The sequence below is a fragment of the Corvus hawaiiensis genome, chromosome 11, assembly GCF_020740725.1.
Source record: "Corvus hawaiiensis isolate bCorHaw1 chromosome 11, bCorHaw1.pri.cur, whole genome shotgun sequence".
Taxonomy (NCBI): domain Eukaryota; kingdom Metazoa; phylum Chordata; class Aves; order Passeriformes; family Corvidae; genus Corvus; species Corvus hawaiiensis.
Window position 1 is genome coordinate 16,572,668 of NC_063223.1, and position 19,831 is coordinate 16,592,498.

The following is a 19,831-nucleotide window of genomic DNA, read 5'->3' on the forward strand; positions in this document are numbered from 1 at the left end:
CATTTTTAATAAGAGGTCACAATTAAAATGTGACCTATGCTCACTGTATTCCTTCAAAACAAAAGGTGGTGACCATTCACTGCCTTCCCACACCCTGCATGTCTGTATTGCTGGCTGTTCTCTTCACAGTATATCAAGTTATGATTTATGCATCAACCACCTTAATAAAAAAAGCAAACAGGGCTACAGTTTGGTCATTTTGGTCCTCAGAATACCAGGAAAAGTGGTGTAAGGGAAAAATATAGCCACAGTATAAAGCAGCAGACCTGGAAATGGTGAGTCTGTACTGGCTGCTGTACTTCACGCAGAAGGATTTCAAACTGGAGATCTTTGTTCTGAACTTTATAATTCTGCTATGTGGGTGCATCTCTGTCCACATGCACTATCCCAAATACAACTGAGTTTCTGACTCCATGTCCTCATTAAAATTTTACACTCTCATCATCTAATAACCTGTATGTTAAACTTGTTGTTCTGGGCAATTTCCAATTTTAGTAATTACACTAAATTGTTTAAATTCCCCCAGTACTTCATTTAGAAACAGTATTGTTAAGTCTTTCAATTACTGGTGAATGTCAACTGCATCCCCCAGATAGTTAAATGTCATGAGTGGTAAATTAATCCTTGTGAATATTAAGAAATTTGGTGAGGGAGGAAAAAAAAATAAAAGGTAAAGCTTAATATAAACGCAAAATCATTCATGTGATGCTATGGGGCTCAAAGATAATAAATGTAAATAGCTTTCACCACAGTTCTTGAAAAATAATTTCTTCTTTTGCTTCCTGGTAGATGAAATATAATTAAAATATTCCCTTTCCTTGTTTTTTAGATGGCCTGGCTTGCAATTATATGGGATTTTGCTCCGCCATTGTTTGTGTAGCTGTTACCTGTTTTTGCTGACATTTAACATAAAACTAGCCTCCAGGAAAATAGGTACAGTGACAGGAAACTGAAACAGGATTGCCAAAGACCAGCAGAAATGCATGTAGCAGTTAAGTGGCTGTCATAGATCCTGCTGGCCCGAAAAGGACTGAAGTCTCAACAAAGGCAAGGAAGGTGCACAGACGAAAAGATGCGCAACAGCCAAAGGTAACTATTTTTTTTTATTACTTTTCACAGAATCCATCGAAGAATCTAGAGTATGCTAAATCTGTGGAATGAAACTAATACCTATACAAACCATTTTGCATTCTAATTATTGCAGCAATTTTTACATAAAATAAGTGCAAGCACTGGAGAACTCAGTAACTATGAAGAAAGTGTGGAATACTTCTCTTTCTTGCCATATTCTGCTTTATCAACAAGAAAATAAAAGTTATTAATGATCCTTAGTCTTTTCCCCCTATTCTATTACTTTTATGATATAATCATTACTTTCCCCCTGAATGCTGTCAAAGATGCTGGCATTGAAAATGATCTTCCTTCCTGTAATATCTGAGAGCCTTGAGGGCAGCCCTAAATTGCAGAGCAGTTCTGTCATACCATGAAGCAATGCAAGCACAGCCTACGGGTCCAAGCACCAGAAGAGTGCAAAAATCCAGCACTCTTCTGGCTCAGAGATAGCAACAATATTAGCTTAGTTTTTATGACATTGACAACATATTTAGTCTGGTCATATTTTAAAGAATAACAAAATCACATACTTTGCTGGGACATATACCAACAATCTAATAATTACACTACTCAACACTAATATGAATGCTTTTCAGGGTGGTCCAGTGTATTCAAGAGCTGGAGCTGGTTGCCAGTTTTGGCAACTGCCTTCACTTTTTTCTCTTTCTTCCCCTCTCTCTGACTCCAGGGTAATGTGGATGCATCAGCTCACAGATCAAAGCATCTGGCCATCTGCAGACATAAAAGAAGGTGTTTGTCCATTTTGCTTCATGTGCCTGGAACTGTTCACCAATGTGAGAAATCCCATTCCCTCCTTGCAAGAATATGGGATGGTAAAGACTTCAAGAACGTGACTGTATAAAGGTATAGCAGTAGGCATTTAGTGCCTTCATCTTACATTTCCCTAATAACTTTACCCTTCTCCTTTGAAGTGGCAGCAGAAGAACTGGAGTATGGCCAGATGTGTTTATTTTTATGCTGAGTTCATGAGTCCATTTGGGTGATGCTTTGCATTGTTTTATGGTGGGGGGGAATAGTGTTCTTTTTGTGGGGTTTTTTGTAATTTTTTTTTTTTTTTTGGATGAACAAGATGGACTGAGATTCAATTTTAGTTCCTTTGAAAGCCAGAATTACAGCTGCAACCTCCTCACTAGCAGCATTCTGGGATAGAGATTAATTTCTCTCTCCTAAAGGTTTGCCATCTCGCTAGCTATAGAAAATGTCCCAGAGCAAATCAGTGAAGACTTGAGCCCACTTCATCCATTTGGTACTGGTCTGGCTGAACTTTCCTTAACTTCTTAGACATAACAGCTAGAACAACCAGTGTGTGGGCTGACCAGTGGGCAGGTTAGAGCAAAGCTCTGGAAACAGCAAATAGGCACCATCTATGAAAAGAGAATATTACCTTCTGTTTTAAATTAAAGGAGTAACTCAGAGCAGAAGTCAAGGGCATCCCAGGACGAGCTAGAAAGATGCTGCTTTAGGAGAGCTGTTGTCCCAGGAGCAGGTATATGGGGCAGTCAGACCTGTCTCTAGCATGCTTTAAACAAATGGGATTGTCCACCCAGCAACTGCCTTGAGCTGAGAGCTGAAGTCAAAACCCTGAAGTAATCCTGACTAAATAAATTCACATTACTGCAGATAGCAGAATATTTCTGCAGGATATTTTCAGTGAGAGATACTAATTTCCACACTTTTGCATGATACAAATTGAGGACTGTGAAATGTGAAAGGATTGTAAGAAAATACCACACCACAGAACTCTAAAATGCCAGGGTGTGACTGGGAGAAAGGGTGAACAAAATGAAAAACCATTGATAGAAATGCCTTTCCAAGTGGAAAAGAGAAAACAAATTCTGAGAATGTAGGAATTAAGCAAATTGAACAGAGGTCTTACATCTACTGCATTTTCATCACAGAAGCAAAATTAGCCATGAGTACTGCAAAAAAAAAAAGGAGCCAGTTCTGACACATGGCAAGGAGAAATTTCTGCACAGTTTGATGGAAGAGTAACTATCAGCAGTGAGGAAATTCAAACCTCTGGCAAATGACAGAGCAGGAAAAGTGTCACAGCTAGCAATAGAAGAAGCCAGTGGAACACACTGCAAATTAGGGGAAAAGAAAGCAAATGTGACTGCTGCTAAACCCAGCCAACTTTGCTGTAAAATATTTAATGCACAACATACCAAAAGGGACAATTTTATCAGCGCTATTGCCAAAGTGATGTATGACAAAGGCAAGGCACAGTCTTGGAAATAACAGTCATCCTTAGAGAAATTTCTCAGGGACAGGTCTGTGCACCAGTCTTTACAAAAGCTGTTTGAAACACAAGACAAAACCTGTTAACTGGCATTTCACAATAAATATCTGATTCTTATTGCACAGATATTCAGAGCCACAGAGTTTCAGAAGCAGGCTGACTTAATTGCACAGTGCAGTTGGGACCAACAAATAATGCCTTGCAGGAGGTTCTAAAGTCATCCTGTGTTTAGCAACACATCATGCCTCTTGCATACAGCAAATGGAGGCATGAGAACACTTGGAGAAAATGTTTTAGCAGGTAAAATGCATCACAGTTGTACTGGGCTATAATAAATGAAACCTCTACTGCTCCATTCCTGGGAGCACCAACACAGTATGAACGTACAAGTATTGGATATAATGGGACAGTTATCTACTACTGTGGCAGGTCACCAGCTCTTATCCTCTCAAATCAAGACCCTTACTTCTCCTGTGATTTTATAGTCCTTGTGTAGCACTTCCTTGCATAAAAGACTGTTTGCAAAATCTGAGTAAAATGGAAGTTTTACTCATACAAGATATGAAAATGTTCAGCTGGTTCGAAAGCCTCTTAAGATAATACTAAAAACATTGAGCAGATGTACAAATGTACTTGGGATGAGTACATTACAAAATCCATTATGTATTCTTAAACACTATTTGCTCCTTCAGGAATGTGCCAAATAAAAGCTGCAAGACACCTAAATAAACAAAGTATAGTGTGAAAATGTCTTTGTAAGTTTTTAGCCAAACAGTATTTTGAAAGAGTTTATATCCTAGCCAAGCACACTAATGCTCAACCAGAAAAGCAAGCTGCCTTTTCTCCTCTTCACACAACACATGCCCAAGAAAAATCAAAGGGTCAGTGTTATGAAGCAGTATGAAAAAACAAATTATTACAGTATTTGAAAACAGTAGACAAAATGAATAATATGTATCTTTAGATAAACTACTATTTTTCTTTGTCAAATGTCAATCTTCTCCACTACATAGTAAACTTACAGTTTTTACTTTGCCAGACACCCATTTAATTAATGCATTTTCACTCCTAAATGTTTTCAGAAACCCAGGATTATTGTCACTTTCTTGTCCTTAAAAGCAACAAGGAAGTAGGGATGGCATCATGATTGACAGAGGTGTGCCAGGTCAAAAAGCCTCTTAATGTTGTACCTGAGAGAGCGCTCAGTAACAAACATTCATTGGCCTGCATTTGTCAAAAGGCAAAGCCCAACTCTGAGTAACTAAGCAACAGCTGCTGGATCCAGAGTGGGAGAGAGTAGGGCTTTCTAACGGAAATACTGCACGTTTCCATGTAGCCTGGATCTGACATCGAGTTGCCATGGTGATGAGGATGTATCAGAAACACACAGATTAGATCCCCAGCCAGAGACAGACTAGAACACAGCAGAAATAAAGCACAGTGCACATCTTGTGTGGCGATGCCAACATTTCCAAAAGGCTTGCTATTAAAGACAGAGGCTTGAGAGGGAAAATAAAATTTAAAAAAAAAAAAAAAAATCTGTGAAGCTAAAGCCCTTTTCAAGAACAAAGCAGCAGCCTGAGTAAACTCTGGCAATCAGATTTGAGGCAGAATTTAAGCAAAACCAGATGGAAGAAGCAGAGAAGTCTGTGCATCTCTGTCCAACAGGCAACAAGAGTTAAAACAAAGAAATATGGGAAGATAGGATATTCTCTGAAATCTTGATTAAATCAGTTGGACTAAGAAAGCTCCTTTTAAATTAAACAATGTCCAGTGTTAGGAAGAGAGTGCAAACCCTGTCCTAAAGATCTTAAAATGTGAAGACAAACAATCCAGGGGAATGATTTCAAAATATAAATATGTGGTCCAGGACAGTATGTGACCATGATTATTTAAATAATAACTCCAGGATGTTGAATTTTCAGAAGCAAAGTCCATAAAATCATATACAACAGTGACAGACAATATTTTATTTCTTAATTTCACACCTTACAGGAAAATGATTTTGCACATGTGCTAGCTGCAGATTATAATCGTTCTGCATCACTTGAGAAATGATTTTTTTTTTGGTTCTAATATGCTAGAAAATAGGTAATCTCGATTTTGGCAGCCAGTTGGAAGGCATTGATAGGAAAGTATGACTGAATGATATTCATAGCTCTTTTTAAGTATCAAATTGAAAAAACCTCACTTAATCAAAAAATGGTTGTGGTTCATCACATTTCAATATCTCTTAGAGAAGGCTCTATTACATGCAGCAGAATTTTTTTCCTGTGCAAGCAAAACTTTTGATTAGAGTCTGCATTTATTGACTTGTAGTGCATAAACTCATTTTTAACATGCAGTGAGCATCACGCAGTGGAAATGCCATTTGACACAGGTAATATTCTTTACCAGTCTCTAAACTGTTCAAGCAAAAGTTAAAGAATATTTGTGAAGTCTTAAGTCCAAGGTCTCCTTTTGCAATGTTTTCAGCATTCAAGAAGTCAATAAGGTAAGCAGAAAAGCATAGGCTATGCCTGATGTCTTTTGTACTAAAGACATTGAGTGCAGAATTATTCAAAGTTGTACTCCATTCATGTTGTTGGTAAATAATTTTAAAAGTAATGGTGATTATAAAGGTGGAAAGAGATGAAAGATGGAAGTAATTGCAAGAAAATATCAAATATCTTGCTATAGAACAAGAGATAAAAGGTTTAAGTTAAGATAGTGGGTTCAGACTAGATACAAGGAAGAAATTTTTTACAAAGTTGGTGAGGCACTGGAACAGGTTACTCAGAGTTTGTTGATGTCCTGTCACTGGAAACATTCCAGGTCAGGCTCTGAGCACCATGATCTGGGTGAAACTGTCCCTGCTCATTGCATAGGAATTGGAGTAGATGACCTTTAAAGGTCTCTTCCAACCCAAAATATGCCACAATCTACAATCCACAAAACAATAAAAGAGCACAAAATAATTGATTGCCAACTTCCCAAAGCAGTAATAACTATAATCCTAACAGAAAACTTTTAAACAAAGGTTTAAGTCACATGAAAAAATCTATACTTTCAACAGCCAGTGAAATAATAGAGACATAGAGAGGCACAAAAAACAGTGCACATGTGCTGCAAAGAATCATGTCATGAGCAAAGCTGTAAGACAAAAAGATAAAGCCTCTTTCTGCAACACAGTATTGCAACCTTGTAAAGAAACCTGTGGAAAGGAACTGAGTTGTAGAAACTAGAGCAACGATAAGAATTGAATTTAAATCTATAGGAAAATACTCATAGTCATCTTGTCTTCAAAATAAGTGAAGTCCAAACATACCTTAAGAGCTAAGATACTTTTTAATCACTTTTTTTATAAACCCATATTTATGCAGAGTGATCACGGTTACAGAGTCAAAATGTTTGTTACTATTTGAATGCATTCCAAATCCATTGACATGGAATTAGTATAAGTGTGGTATTAAGGAAAAATTCATTTAGAATATTATATATCTTTTTACTTATTATTGAACTTTAAAGTGTGTTTTACAGTCCCGAACCAGTTTTTACAAACATAGATTTTTACAGCTTGATTTACACAGTTTGAGACTCTCAGCAACATATTGTGTGCCTTATGTTTGTTAGTTGAGTTGACATAAACCATATCTCCTGTTGACAGAAACGCTTGAAAATATTCAGAGACTTCAGCATCCATCACTGAAAAACTCTGCAGTTATGGAAAGCACTGATAAAATTGCTTCCTGTACTTCAAAAACTCCAGAACAGCAGCTCTATCACAGTATCAGGATGAGAAGAACAAACGGAAGACAGTTAAGACAGACTTGTCTAAGTTAAAATTTATATTATTGCTTTTATTTTTCAAAGCAGCAGATTAACTTCAGACTGTATAATTGATCATCACATTTTATTTTCTATCTTGATTCTGTCTGTTCTGTCAGTAAAGACAAAGCAACATCTTGCACGAAGGCTTCTACTTCATTATCTAAATATACCTGGGTAGATAGATACCTCACAATCTGTAATCCAGTGGTTTTTTGGTTTGATTTTTTTTTTTCTTTTTTCAATCTCAATCAAAAAAAGGATTTGGAGCAAATAGTTTTTCACCTTACAATGCACAAACTGTTCTCCAGCTGCCTTAAAAAAAGTCTTTCCTGTAATATACATGCATTTCCTAACTTAACAGAGAACCAGGCCCAATGATGTAAAAATGTAAAAGTAATTTACTGAGGCACCTGGCAGTTTATGATAGCAGAGATTTTATAAACTAACCAACCAGTGGGCTGCTGATAGGTTTTTGCCAAAGACAGCCAATCTGATAAGAAAAATCCTCCCTAGTGACAAAACAGCAACAGGCAGAATGCACGGATCACGTTCTAATGTCAGGGGTAGGAAAGAGGGAACTGTCATTAAGGAGAGGTTTTTAGCAGTCAGTTATGATTATACTTAAGCCATATTGTTCAGTTGCTCCCCTCTGAAATACATTATAGTAGGGAATGAAGACTCAATTACAAAATTCACAAAAACATGACATGAAATCCATAACATAATTCCAAATCACATGGCTGTACTATGAAATATAATTTGCTAGATGTAAGAAAGGATGTGAAGATTCACTCATTTATAGTAGTAGACATGATGAAATGTTGGAAAAAGTTGTAGGTAAATGCTGAGAAATGTATTCAGTATAAATCATGTCAACATTAAAAAGAAATCAGTATAAGCACTGTGCTAAAAGTTCATGTAACTTCCCGAGTTTAAAAGGCATTCATATAAGGAAAAAAATGAAACATTGTTCATTAGTATAAGCCCCATTCTCCAGTATAATGAAAGCTGGAGAGTAACTTTCCAGACCCAACATTTCTGAGGAAATTTTATGCTTTATTTTGACATATCATTATTAGATTCGCTAATTGATTCTAACATATTTTCTTCTCCCTGCAGAGAGCAAACATCCTCCCTGAAGCAGTCTAATGTCTTTTAGGTGAGGCAGTTATCAATATCAGGTTTCTAAAAAGAGGAAATGCACATGAATAACCCTCTGCACATGCCCAGACACTGGTATTTCAATTCAGCTTGAACAACAACGGAAAGCAGGAAGGTACTCAGAAAGCCATGTATGAAAGAGAGTTATTATTGTAGACCTCACTGCACATGGACAAGTTAATATGGTCCTTTTGTGCACTGCCCACTACATCCCACTTTTCCACACACCAATCAACATTTCATCTTGGGCACTTCAAAGACAGTGAATTCAATACTTTTCACAAAGTTCCATGGCAGGAGTGGATGTTTCAGTGTTCAAACTAATTTGAACTGACATCACTGTAAATCAACCCAGGAAGAAATATTTCCAAAACTGAGTCTGTTCAGAACAAGTCTATTCATTTGTACCAGCGTGGCACTGCTGTGTGTTCACCTCTGACTGGCATTTAAGAGCTTCTGTGATATTCACCCCAGGGCTTTACTAGGAGTAAAAAAAGCCCAAGCTAAAAGATACAGATGTCAGTTCCACAGGATCCAGAAGCTCAGGCTTCAATCCCCCCACACAGAGCACAGTAGCTGAGCACGTGTTGAATTTCAGGACCATGAAAATGTAACTCTGTGTGTGACAGTGGCACTTGGGGCTGTGCTGAAGAGACCAGACTGCTGAGCCAGCTCTGAAACGCTTCAATAGTCACAGAGCTTAAAGTGAGAAGCTGTGCCTCAGGCTGTACAATGGAATCTCAGCAGAAACTAACTGGGAAAACGGGCAAGCACTAAAATACTGGTGACAGTATTATCCTGGCCCTCAGAAGTGAACTGCTGTGTGCTGTACAAATGGGCAGCAGTGTAGAGCTGTCATCTATCTCTGCATGGGGAGGAAAATAGAGACATTAACCTTGTGCTGCAGCTTAAATTAAAATTCTTCTGATGCAGGACTTCACAACTTAGTTGCAGAACCGTGGTCACAAAACTATCTTATGTCCATAATATTTCCTGCAATACTGCAGTGAATCACACATATATGTCAACATCCTTTGGTGTGAGAACAGACTGCACCACTCTCCACCACACAGTAGATACATATATATACATCTGGATATAAAGATATATACTTTCATATATGTCTATATACATACGTCTTTTCCTCAGACATTCACTAATGATGAAAGAAAAATACACTTAAGAAAATTAAGAGTATTTAAAATTGGAAAATCCAGGGTTTTCTATCCAGTAGTTAAGTTTGGACTCTCTGCTCAATGAGTTTTAATAAGTACAAAAAGTTCAGTGGATAAATAAGTCTTGCAAAGCTGTAGGACGCACTTAATTGCACTGTCAGCTGTGTTAATGAGATGAAGGTTTATCCTCTAGGAATTATTTCTCCATTATAAAACTGAGCAAATAAAACAAGATTATATATTCAGTAAACTAGAAATGACAACAAAGGAAAAACCTCCCATTACTTTAAATCAACTTATATAAGCCTACTTCCCTTCTATGGCCAAGATAAATTGTTTCACTTTGTTCTCTCAGTTGTTTTTTTTTAAAGGCAAAATCAAACATGCTTCTCAAGCTGCATCTGATCTGATCCAAACAAAGAAATTATCCTTTCTCCAATCCACCTCTACTGGCATTTTTCTGCCTCCTCCACCACACCTCAGAGATACTGCCCAGGGCTGCTAGACAGATTTACATACGGTCACTCTTACCCTACTTCTATCAAAATACCCAGTGAGGAAAGTCAAACTTGGCTCATTCTAAAAGGTGTTTTTATGTTTAAGAACACTGAGAAAGGTTGTCTTTGGATGTGTAAGATTTCAGTCCAAAATCTCAATCTTAGACCAAATATGGAAGCAGAGCTATCATAAGATTTTATGAAATACAAGGGGTTTAGAAACAAATAATAATTTCATACATGAAAAAGCTCTCAGGCACAGAAGTCTCTCTTCAGTTCTAAATTTCTTACTGTGAAGAAACTATAACACTGAGAAAGGTTAAAAGACAAGAAGGGCTTGCATCCTGATATTTTTGAATCATTGTAAAGAAGATAATCTGGGCTCCTCCCCTTTCTACAAATGTAAATCTTACCTTGTCATATAAACAAAGACCAACTGCAAATTCTCAAAACCTGGGGCTGTTTTCAGTTAATATTGAGACAATATATTGCCTCATGTGTTTCCTAGATTTTATGCAAAGCTACCATGAGTGGATGAGATCCTGCTGTGTGTCACCTCTGGTACTGTACCATGCTAGGCTTTGCTTTTCAACAGGTGCCATAACGTAGAACTGTCTAAGCACAGCTCACCAAGACACATTGACCTGCACCTCGGCTTTGGTTTTCATCTACATTCCTCTGAAAACCACATTTATCCAGGTATTCATAAGCCTCTTCCATAGAAAAACTGCTGAGTGAAAACTCAATAGCAGAAAATATGTCATTGCTGTCCACAAGTAGGGATAAATATGAGGTGACAGATTTAGGAAAAAAAAAAAAAAACAAAAACAACTGGAGTAGGTTCTTCATGCCAGATAGAGCACATACTTTGGACAAAGAATGTGGGATCTTGGCTACCTATATTCTCATACTAACAAAAGGTAAAATGCTACTCTAGTTTTCTTTTACTTTTATATACTGTCAGCATCTGCAATATCAGTTTTGAGTCTTCTTTTATCATCTCCTTGTGTACATAAATCTGTTATAGAGTCTTGGTGGCAATCTTACTGCCATGCTCCCCATGGATGGCTGCCAGAAAGCCTAGACCACATTCCAAGTTCTACTTTTTAATTATATGTCACGTTCCTAGATTCTTCTAAATATACTACTGACATCTCAGAAAGCAATAAATCAAATGCTGAAACTATACAAACTTTAAATTTTTAATCTTGTTTTTACTATTACTAATCTCTTCCACAATAGTTGTTTAAAATAATCTGATTGACATGTAGGAAGTTATATCTGAGTTTCTTAGGAATGTGTAGCTGTGGAAGTATATATGCAAGACATGTCCAAGACAGGAGCACATCCCAAATCATTTACATTATAAATTAATAGGAAGACATAAAAACAAGACCTGTGAGAACTCATTTTGTTCTCATCTATATAACCCATGTAAATTTTTTTTAATAAAAGACCCCAGCAGCTGAATGAGACTGTACCTTATATACACCTGGACTTCTGCCTTTGCATTGCCCAAACTGGATTCAGATTGATTCTGTACATTCAAAAATTAAGCTTTCCTTCTAACATGAAAGACATACCTTAATTCTCCCCTTCTTTTTCCCTCTGTGAATATTTGTATATGACTAACTCACTAAGAACATTTTCCCTTCTTTCTGTCAGAAATCTATACACAGTTGATAATTGCCAAGTTTGTGGATGGAAGAGCTACTGCTTGCTAAGACAGTTATCACAAAACAATTAATTAATTGATTAATTCTTCATTGTTTAAAAAGATACTGCCTTGCAAATCCTGTGGCTGTGGGCAATGAGGCTGTAGGTAATGAGCACACTTTGTGTTCAAAGAGAAGAAATAGAATGCAGTGACAGATTTAGATTCCCAATGTGTGCTTAAACATTTCAAAAGTAAAACATTATAACCTGCAGTCATTTTCGGGAAGAATGAAGGAGGCCAGTTCCAGAAGAATGTTCTGCAGTTTAAACAGACCACCAGTTTTTCTACAAAATGTCCTAAACCTGAGAGGGCTCTACGGACACACAGGTAAGTACATTTAACTGTAAAGCAGAATCATCCATTTTTCTTTGTTCTGAATTCCTTCAGTGTGTGAACATTATAAGAATACCGAAATATTATTTTTCTGAATTGCATAGGCTTTATATTCCAAAGATCAGTAATATTTATATTTTTAACATTAATGGCTGTCCACTGTAAGATATCGAGAATGCAGGGAACGAGGGTGTGCAGGAGAGGGGAATGAAAAGTATAAAAGCACATCAATAACCAGATCAGCTTTTTATATTTTACAGTGTTGATCAAGAGTATTGTAATTACAAAGCTTGATTCTTTATTAAATTCATTAGTTTGCCTTTCCCTCTACATTATAGTAGGTGCAGGAACTCTGTACTCCAAGATGGCACTAGTGTATGCTTACAAATTAGATCGGCAGACTTTTTTACTGGCTCTCATTTTCCTTTTCAAAATTTTCCATGCTAAATTTTAATATCCTAGATTGGATATTTATTGCATTTTAGTTTTCTTGATTTCATCATAATTGTAATGAAATTTGGTTTTGCTCTTTATTTTCGGATTCCAAACTTGAAGGTTTCCTTAGAACAAGAATTATTTAATCCTGTTGTTGCCATCAATATTTTTAAGCTTTTCTATGGAGAGGCTGAAAGAGCCAGAAGGTATATAAAGAATAGCAATATGGTTATGTGCCAAAATTTTTAAGCCAATCTCATTTGGTGCCCAGTTAGGGACTGTGAACATCAGTGATTCTGCAGCTGGGCCAAAACTTTTCCAGACCAAAACTTTTCCCAAAGCTTAACTGAGCCGGCAGTTGTGCAATTTGCAAAATAATGGAACCTGATCTCAGCCACTGGATTTCTGCAATCTTTGGCAACCAGATTATAGAGCCTGGTATTAGTAATTAACTACAGAACAACTAATTAAGCCTTTAATCATCTCTTGAATAAGCTAAATGAACTGAGCTCCTGTGGTCTCAGTCCACGGCACATTTGTTGATTCTTTGATGAGTCCTGTGACTCTTCTCTGAACCCATTACAAATTATCAATATCTGTACAAATGAAAAAAAAAAAAAAGAAACAAAATTAAAGAAAAAGTTTAGAATTAGCTTTAGCTTACAAATAGAGTTCTTTTTTTCTATGTCAACTCAAGAGTCCTGTGTTGAACGATTCAGTGATCACACTTGTCTGTTTTCAGCTGTGAGTTTGGGCTGTGGATTTCCCTAGTAATTCAATAAAATAAAACATAACCTGGAAATGAACAACAGGCCCTTTATAGAGAAATGGTATTGTGCAGACACTTGGTTGTAAACCTATCAATATCTACTGCCTGTACCCTCAGGTTAGGATTTAATTAACTTGTTATCACCCCTCTGCATTACAGAACTGGGCAACAAAAAATTTAAGTATACTTCTCTTCTTGGCAAGAGGATCTCTTCCAGACATTGACAGACTCCAAACAAAGATTATTATGTCCATGTGCAAGGAAAATGCCAGTAACAAACCAGATTTCTGCAGTTGGAATACATTTAAATGATTAAAAAATGTGGTTTTTTTCCTGCAGCTGCATAAAGCGACAATTTTGTATGGCCTGAATTAGACAAAGTAAAACCAGGAATCATCACAGAGCTCTATCTTCCCCATCTCCATATAAAATCCCTGTATGAGAAGCCAAAGCAAGATGCAGCAAGCCCTTTGACTTTGGTCTCTAACAATAAGTAATCAGCATATAAAATGCATTCTATGCACAGTAGTAGCATGTATGACATACCTGAAGGTTCTTTAGTTCTACTGCTGTCACTAACTACTCAGGATAATTTCCTTCTCCAGAAAAGCACAGTTGCCTGAACTCTATATTCCTTCACAAACCTTTTCTTTTTCCTCCTTAGCAATTCTGAAATGAATTAATTTATAGACAAGCTGGATTCAATAAATATCAGCACTTGCACAAAAAAAGCATTTTGGTATCTTTAGAAGTTTTAAGCATTTTCCAAGTATTTCAAAACATCCTGCATTAATAATTTCACAGCCTTTCAAATACTCTCTAGGAAGATTTATTTTTTCATCCCTAGTTTAAGACTTTATTGTAGGAGTTTCAGCTTCTCAGGATTCTCAAGTCAGAATCCTAACTTCGAAAAGAAGCTCTCATATTCACTACTTCTCTTACCAGACCAATTTATCTGAATTAATTTGCCTTGCCTTTGTGATTACACAATATCCTTGCATGATTACCACAATTGCTAGCCTGGAATGTATTAAGAGGAAAGCACTTAATGTCCTTTTAGATGTCTTTTAGTATAGTTAAAACACAGAAGAGGAACCAGATAATGAGATTAGGCAGCTTTCTACAGACCAATGACAAATATACTGTAGACATTGTTAGGAAACTTTGGTGCTTTCCTTCTTAATTTTTCTTTTATTACTGGCTTAAGAAAAATAAATAGATAGGTGCTTCATAAGCACTGGAAAAATACAAATTTCTGCTGTCTAATTAAAGGGAAATGGCAAAAGGAAAATGAGTAAATGTATATCTGAGTTTAGTTTACGTTCCCAATTTTTAGACTGAAGTCTATCACTTCTAATACCTAATGTTGCTGGTTGCTAGTGCTATGATCTATGCAGCACTTATGCCAAATAGGGGAGTAGAAAATATTCCTTCTTAATATTGTCTGAAAGCTCCCAGCAGAGTTTGTGCATATAGAGCTAGAATAGAACATATACTGCTAGAAAGGAGTTTGAAAGAATAAATCTAACAAAGTATTCCCCTCCAACTCTCCTATATCTTTCAAAGACAATTCTAGATCTCAGCAAAGATGGAATACAACCAGTAAGTGACAATGTAAGCTCTGTTCAAATGATTCGAAAACTCTGGAAAATAATCCACTAAAATAAGCATATTCTGCCATACTCCATGGCAGAACTCATGCAAGCCTCATATGCAAATCATTAACCTCATTAAACTGCTAAATTGCCACAGAACAAAAGATATTACAGAACTGTCATACTTAAAACATTCTTCCACAGAAATTTCAGTGTTATGGCCAACTGGAAAAGACAGATACCACACAGTTAATCAACAGCTTCATTTTTAAGCAAGGGTGTGCTTTTGTTTCACCAGTGGAATGACAAAATAAAGCAGCTCTTTTCTTACCCTTATTGTACATATTGGTGGGTACTTGGACATCACTCAGACTGATGTTCACAGGCAAGTTATTGAAGTGGTCGTTTGGCACCAGAATGAACTCCTTCCCCAGCTCCAGATAGTTTCCTTCTTCATCTCGTTCGTTTATAAGCACAGCGTTGAAGTATTCATACTGCAACAGAAACCCACAATCTCTATTCAGAATGCACATTCAGCATAAAAATGGGGTTTGAATGGTTTAACACATCTATGAATCCACTGATTAACAGCTCCAGCTAGAAGAGCAGAACAAGAAATTTTTACCCTCAGATTCCCTCTATACTCTTCATACAGGTACATTTATGAAAACAGATTTATCAATACATCTCAAGAAAAACCCCTCTTGTTTCTGACTGCCCTGAAAATATTAAGGGAAGTCCAAGAAAAGCTCTAATCATAAACAATATATGTACTATTTTTAATACACAGCTTTCTAGATTTAAATATTTTTCTGGATGATTACCTAATTATGATCTCTCTGTTTAGCTTATTTCCACCAGATCAAGAACTGCTATTAGTGCTGAACTTAATCCCTGAAAAACTAAGTGTTTTTCTTCACAGGAGTATTAACTACAGCTGTAGATGTGTACTTGATATGTACTGACTGACATTTCCTAAAATTATTTGCTTTATACTGAATTTTAGAAATGTACATCATAGTTGGCCTTATAAATTATGCATACTTTAATATGGACATATAAACTTAGCAGGGACTTATTTTGAACAAGAAATTATCGACTGCCTGTTAAAGATTCCTGAAGACTATTGGCCTGTTTTGTACAGAACTATAACCAGATAAGCAAAGGCAATTTAGATAAAAATACTGATTTCTTTATGACCTAGTTTAACCAGAAATTTTACTAAGCTTTGAAAACAACAAACAGTACAGACTCCTTTTTAACCTCTTAAACACCTTAACCCTTGACAACAGTTTGTGATGTGTTTCCTAATTGGAAGAGGCCAAAGTTTAGTGTCTTTGAAGAATCACATTAATTTAAATGTGAGCCCCTGTCCTAATATCCATTTGAGAATAAATGCACATAATATTTAAACATAAATCTGTGCTTTCACAGGTGGTATACATTTACACAACTTGTACAAGAATAAATATATTATACTATTTGCAAAACTAAAACAGACCAGCAAATACAAAAACTTCCAAGGCTTTTCACAAGCACTCTTTCTTAGTGTGACCTGCAACTCATTCTACTAATCAAGAGCCCATTAAAATCTTGCAACCTATACACTTCCACTAAAAGGATTAATTATTCAAACAGTACCTTCAATGGAAGCTTACTTGGAGAGCAGCTTTCTTTGTCCTGCACTTTTAGCTTTTGGTTTCTCAAAATGACCAACCCATAGTTTGGATTTTAAATGAAAGTAGAATAAAAAGGAGCTCATGTTGGTTTTTGAGGAACTTCCGTGTATAACCAAAATATCCGGACAACCTCAGGGTTCCACATACCATAAATCATATAACAAAGACTGAGGCAGGTCAGTATTTAAAAGGCAGCTTAACAGAAACTAATCTGACTTGATAAAAAAAAGTTTTATTCAAGTATTATGCTTTAGGTAAAAGATTACATTTGAGGATAAAGTATTCAGTACTAGAATATGCAGCAAGATACTGTTCTTGAACTGAAGGTATGTATCATGCAATAATTTCTATGGTAACTCACATCCAGACTTAGTGAATTCAAGGATGTAAATTTTACTTGTCCATGGTTTTTTATAATACTTTGTAAATGGAAGGAGAAATGGACAAATTTCAAATAAGGATATCAGAATATACTTGAAATCAACTCTGAAAAAACATTATTTCATTTCATTCATTGGGCTTTTTCCTTTCCCAAAAAAGTTAATTAGTAGGCAACCTCTTTCATCAAGTTCTGCAAGTGGCAAAGCTAGCCAAGTACTAAAATCTGCTATATTGAAAAAAAAAAAAAAAAGGAAAAAAAGAAACTACTTATTTTGCAATTAAGGGTATTTAGGACTGATTGTTTCTTCAGTTGATTTAGTATTCATTGATTTATTGGTCTGAGTCTGTATTTTCTCTTCTCAGTTCTACCAGTGTATACGCAGTAATATGGTTTATGTTGGGGGGGGGGGGGGGGTTAAGCTAATTGTAGCATAAAGTAGTCCTTATGCTATTGCAGATTATTAATATTTTCCTGTTTAGTTTTGGGTTTTCTTCTGTTTGATCAGGGGGGAGGGGGAGTTGGCTTGGGTTTGTTAAAGGCTTTTTTACAAGCGAAAAGCCCACAAAAGTAGTATTTTTAAGACAGTCCTGCAAGTTCTAAGGATTAAACATCAGGTAATTTATGCAGCTCAAAAGTACAACTGAAAAAGATCATCATTGAAGCCGAGCTGTTATACAATGGCTTCTTTTGGGCTTTTGCTTTCCAAGGAAATTATTGAGTGTGACAGCTGAAAGGTGATAGAAAGAATATTAAAAATTGGAGAAAAAATATTAAAGTAAATCCATCTGGCATTCTAACACTGCATTTGAGATAAAGCCCAAGGGAAAGAGGATAAAGTCCTGTTTGCTGACAACACAAATACTCTACCTAAGCTCTTAGAGAAAATGACTTCAATTTAATCTTGTCAGTGGAGGTCAGTCTTTGATATAACTAGGTGAGTTCTGAGTGCACACAGTATAACACGCCAGAAAGTTATTAGTCTAATAAACAAGATAATTATCGAGATTAGGAGTAGACTCATCTCTACTGCGACTTGTCCAACAGATGAGTTTACTCCAGCCATACCTAGAGACCTGCAGGTGAGCATGGAAATCTTCATGTCAGCTGTTATATGAGTTGTTAGAACTAAAAATCAACTTTTATACTTTTGTGTATTTAGATTTGCTCAAGTAAACACACTGGGGTTTTTTGTTTGTACATCCCTTTGCAGTATCTGCATCATTCTGTATGTTTGATCTGACCTTTTGAAAGCCTACACTGTAGCACAATAATAAGACAATAAGGCAAATAGGAATCTCAGTTTTTGGTTTTATCCCTGTAAAGAAGGTTTTCCTAGTGAAAGCCAATATAAAGGGATCAGTGCCCAGAGAACAAGAACTGGACCATTCTGCCCCAGCAAGGAGATGACCATATTTGAGACACCCCAAAGAATCCTATTGTTGACAGTCCACAGAATCCTGGGCTGCTCTGCCATACCCTGTAATCACAGGAGACAGAGACAGACTTATGGGGCTGTTACAGAATTGATCACAAAATTGCTTTACAGCCTCATTCATGCTGACAGGCAAAGGCAAGTTTGTTTTAAAACAAAAGATACTTTCAGCCACAATAAAAAAGTGTCTGCTATGTGATCGCTTAGGATAGCTGCCAAAGATGTATGTTAATTACAACAAAAATTAATTTGTTCAAAATATATAATAGGAAAACTGGAGAAGTGCAAATTTTGTGGCCTGCAATGAGAACCACATGGGTGGTTTGGAGGCGAGAACTGATCTGCAAGGTAAGAATGAAACTTCAAAGTTCTCTATTCCAGCTTAGCCACTTATTTTGGCACAATGTCTCAGCTAAACAAGGACATTGCTTACAATGGATACTTGTCTAAAACAAAATTTCAGTACCTTAGGTGTAATATTGAAAAGTATTGCACGCATCTTGCATAATTGTAATATTGTACAAAGTGTGGTACAAGACTGATGTTCTATATTGCCTTTTATATTTATCATTCTGTAAATAGATATCTAGTGATGCCTAAGTATTTTATCAAATATTTGTTAAGAATGTAAACAGCATATTTATTTAAATATAAATGTTTACTATTCAACTTAAAAGATACAGCCTAATGCAAACTGCCTTTGCAACTTAGAGAGTACTTGGCACATAAGAGTAAACATGTATCAGTTTTTTTCATTGCATTTTAAGGTGAAGTCTTTTGGTTTTTAACAGCATGAAAGAATGCAAGCCACAATTTTAGTTTGATTCTTTTTTTTCTAATCTATAGAAATTATTTTTACCAAGACAGCAAAAAAAAGTCTCATTCACAGAGAAATGAGGACCAGGAAGGTGCAAATGGAGATGATTTGCACTAAGGAGCCAGCATTAGAACAATATTGGGATTACACTGATAATTCCTAACTACTCAAGAACGATTTTCACAGTGTTTCTGTAGCTTTGCAGCTCATATAAAGAGAAAGTTAAATGTATCTGAAAGATATTAAATTAAGGGAAGTTTATGGCATTTATATTGAGCCTAAAAATGCTAGAGCATCAGAGAGAAAATGAAGTAGCAGCAAATAACATGGAAAATTAAGGGGAAAGCAAAATCTAGCATGAAATAGCACAGCCAGATAGAAATGCACAATACTTGAAACATCTACAATAGTTGCACAAAATAGCTATTATCATCAGAGTTTAAACAAAAAAGAAAAGAAGTTTATTTTCTCAAGACTGACAAATAGGACAGATCCCTTAGGAAAACAGAAAGATTCATGATATGTGAAAAGTAAAATGAGAAAAGTTATCCACTCTGAGGGAGGCTGTCCTACTACAAACACACTGGGGAGACTGGTCCCCCTTCTGGTACTCGTGTGAAAGAGGCAAACATCTGAGCGCATGTCTGTTTCCAAGG

At 36.2% G+C, this 19,831-nt stretch overlaps 1 protein-coding gene across 6 annotated transcripts in view; it reads right to left on the reverse strand.

Annotated features, from left to right (window-relative positions):
* The window catches only part of CACNA2D3 (calcium voltage-gated channel auxiliary subunit alpha2delta 3), a 394,450-nt gene that overhangs the window by 222,008 nt on the left and 152,611 nt on the right, over positions 1-19,831 (reverse strand). For all 6 annotated transcript variants that reach the window (XR_007206017.1, XR_007206016.1, XM_048315277.1 and 3 more), the window contains exon 5: positions 15,197-15,359. Coding sequence is in view for 4 of the 6 variants with exons in the window: in XM_048315277.1 (XP_048171234.1) it covers positions 15,197-15,359 (163 nt within the window). In the remaining 2 variants the exon portion in view is untranslated. The remainder of the gene's footprint in view (positions 1-15,196; positions 15,360-19,831) is intronic.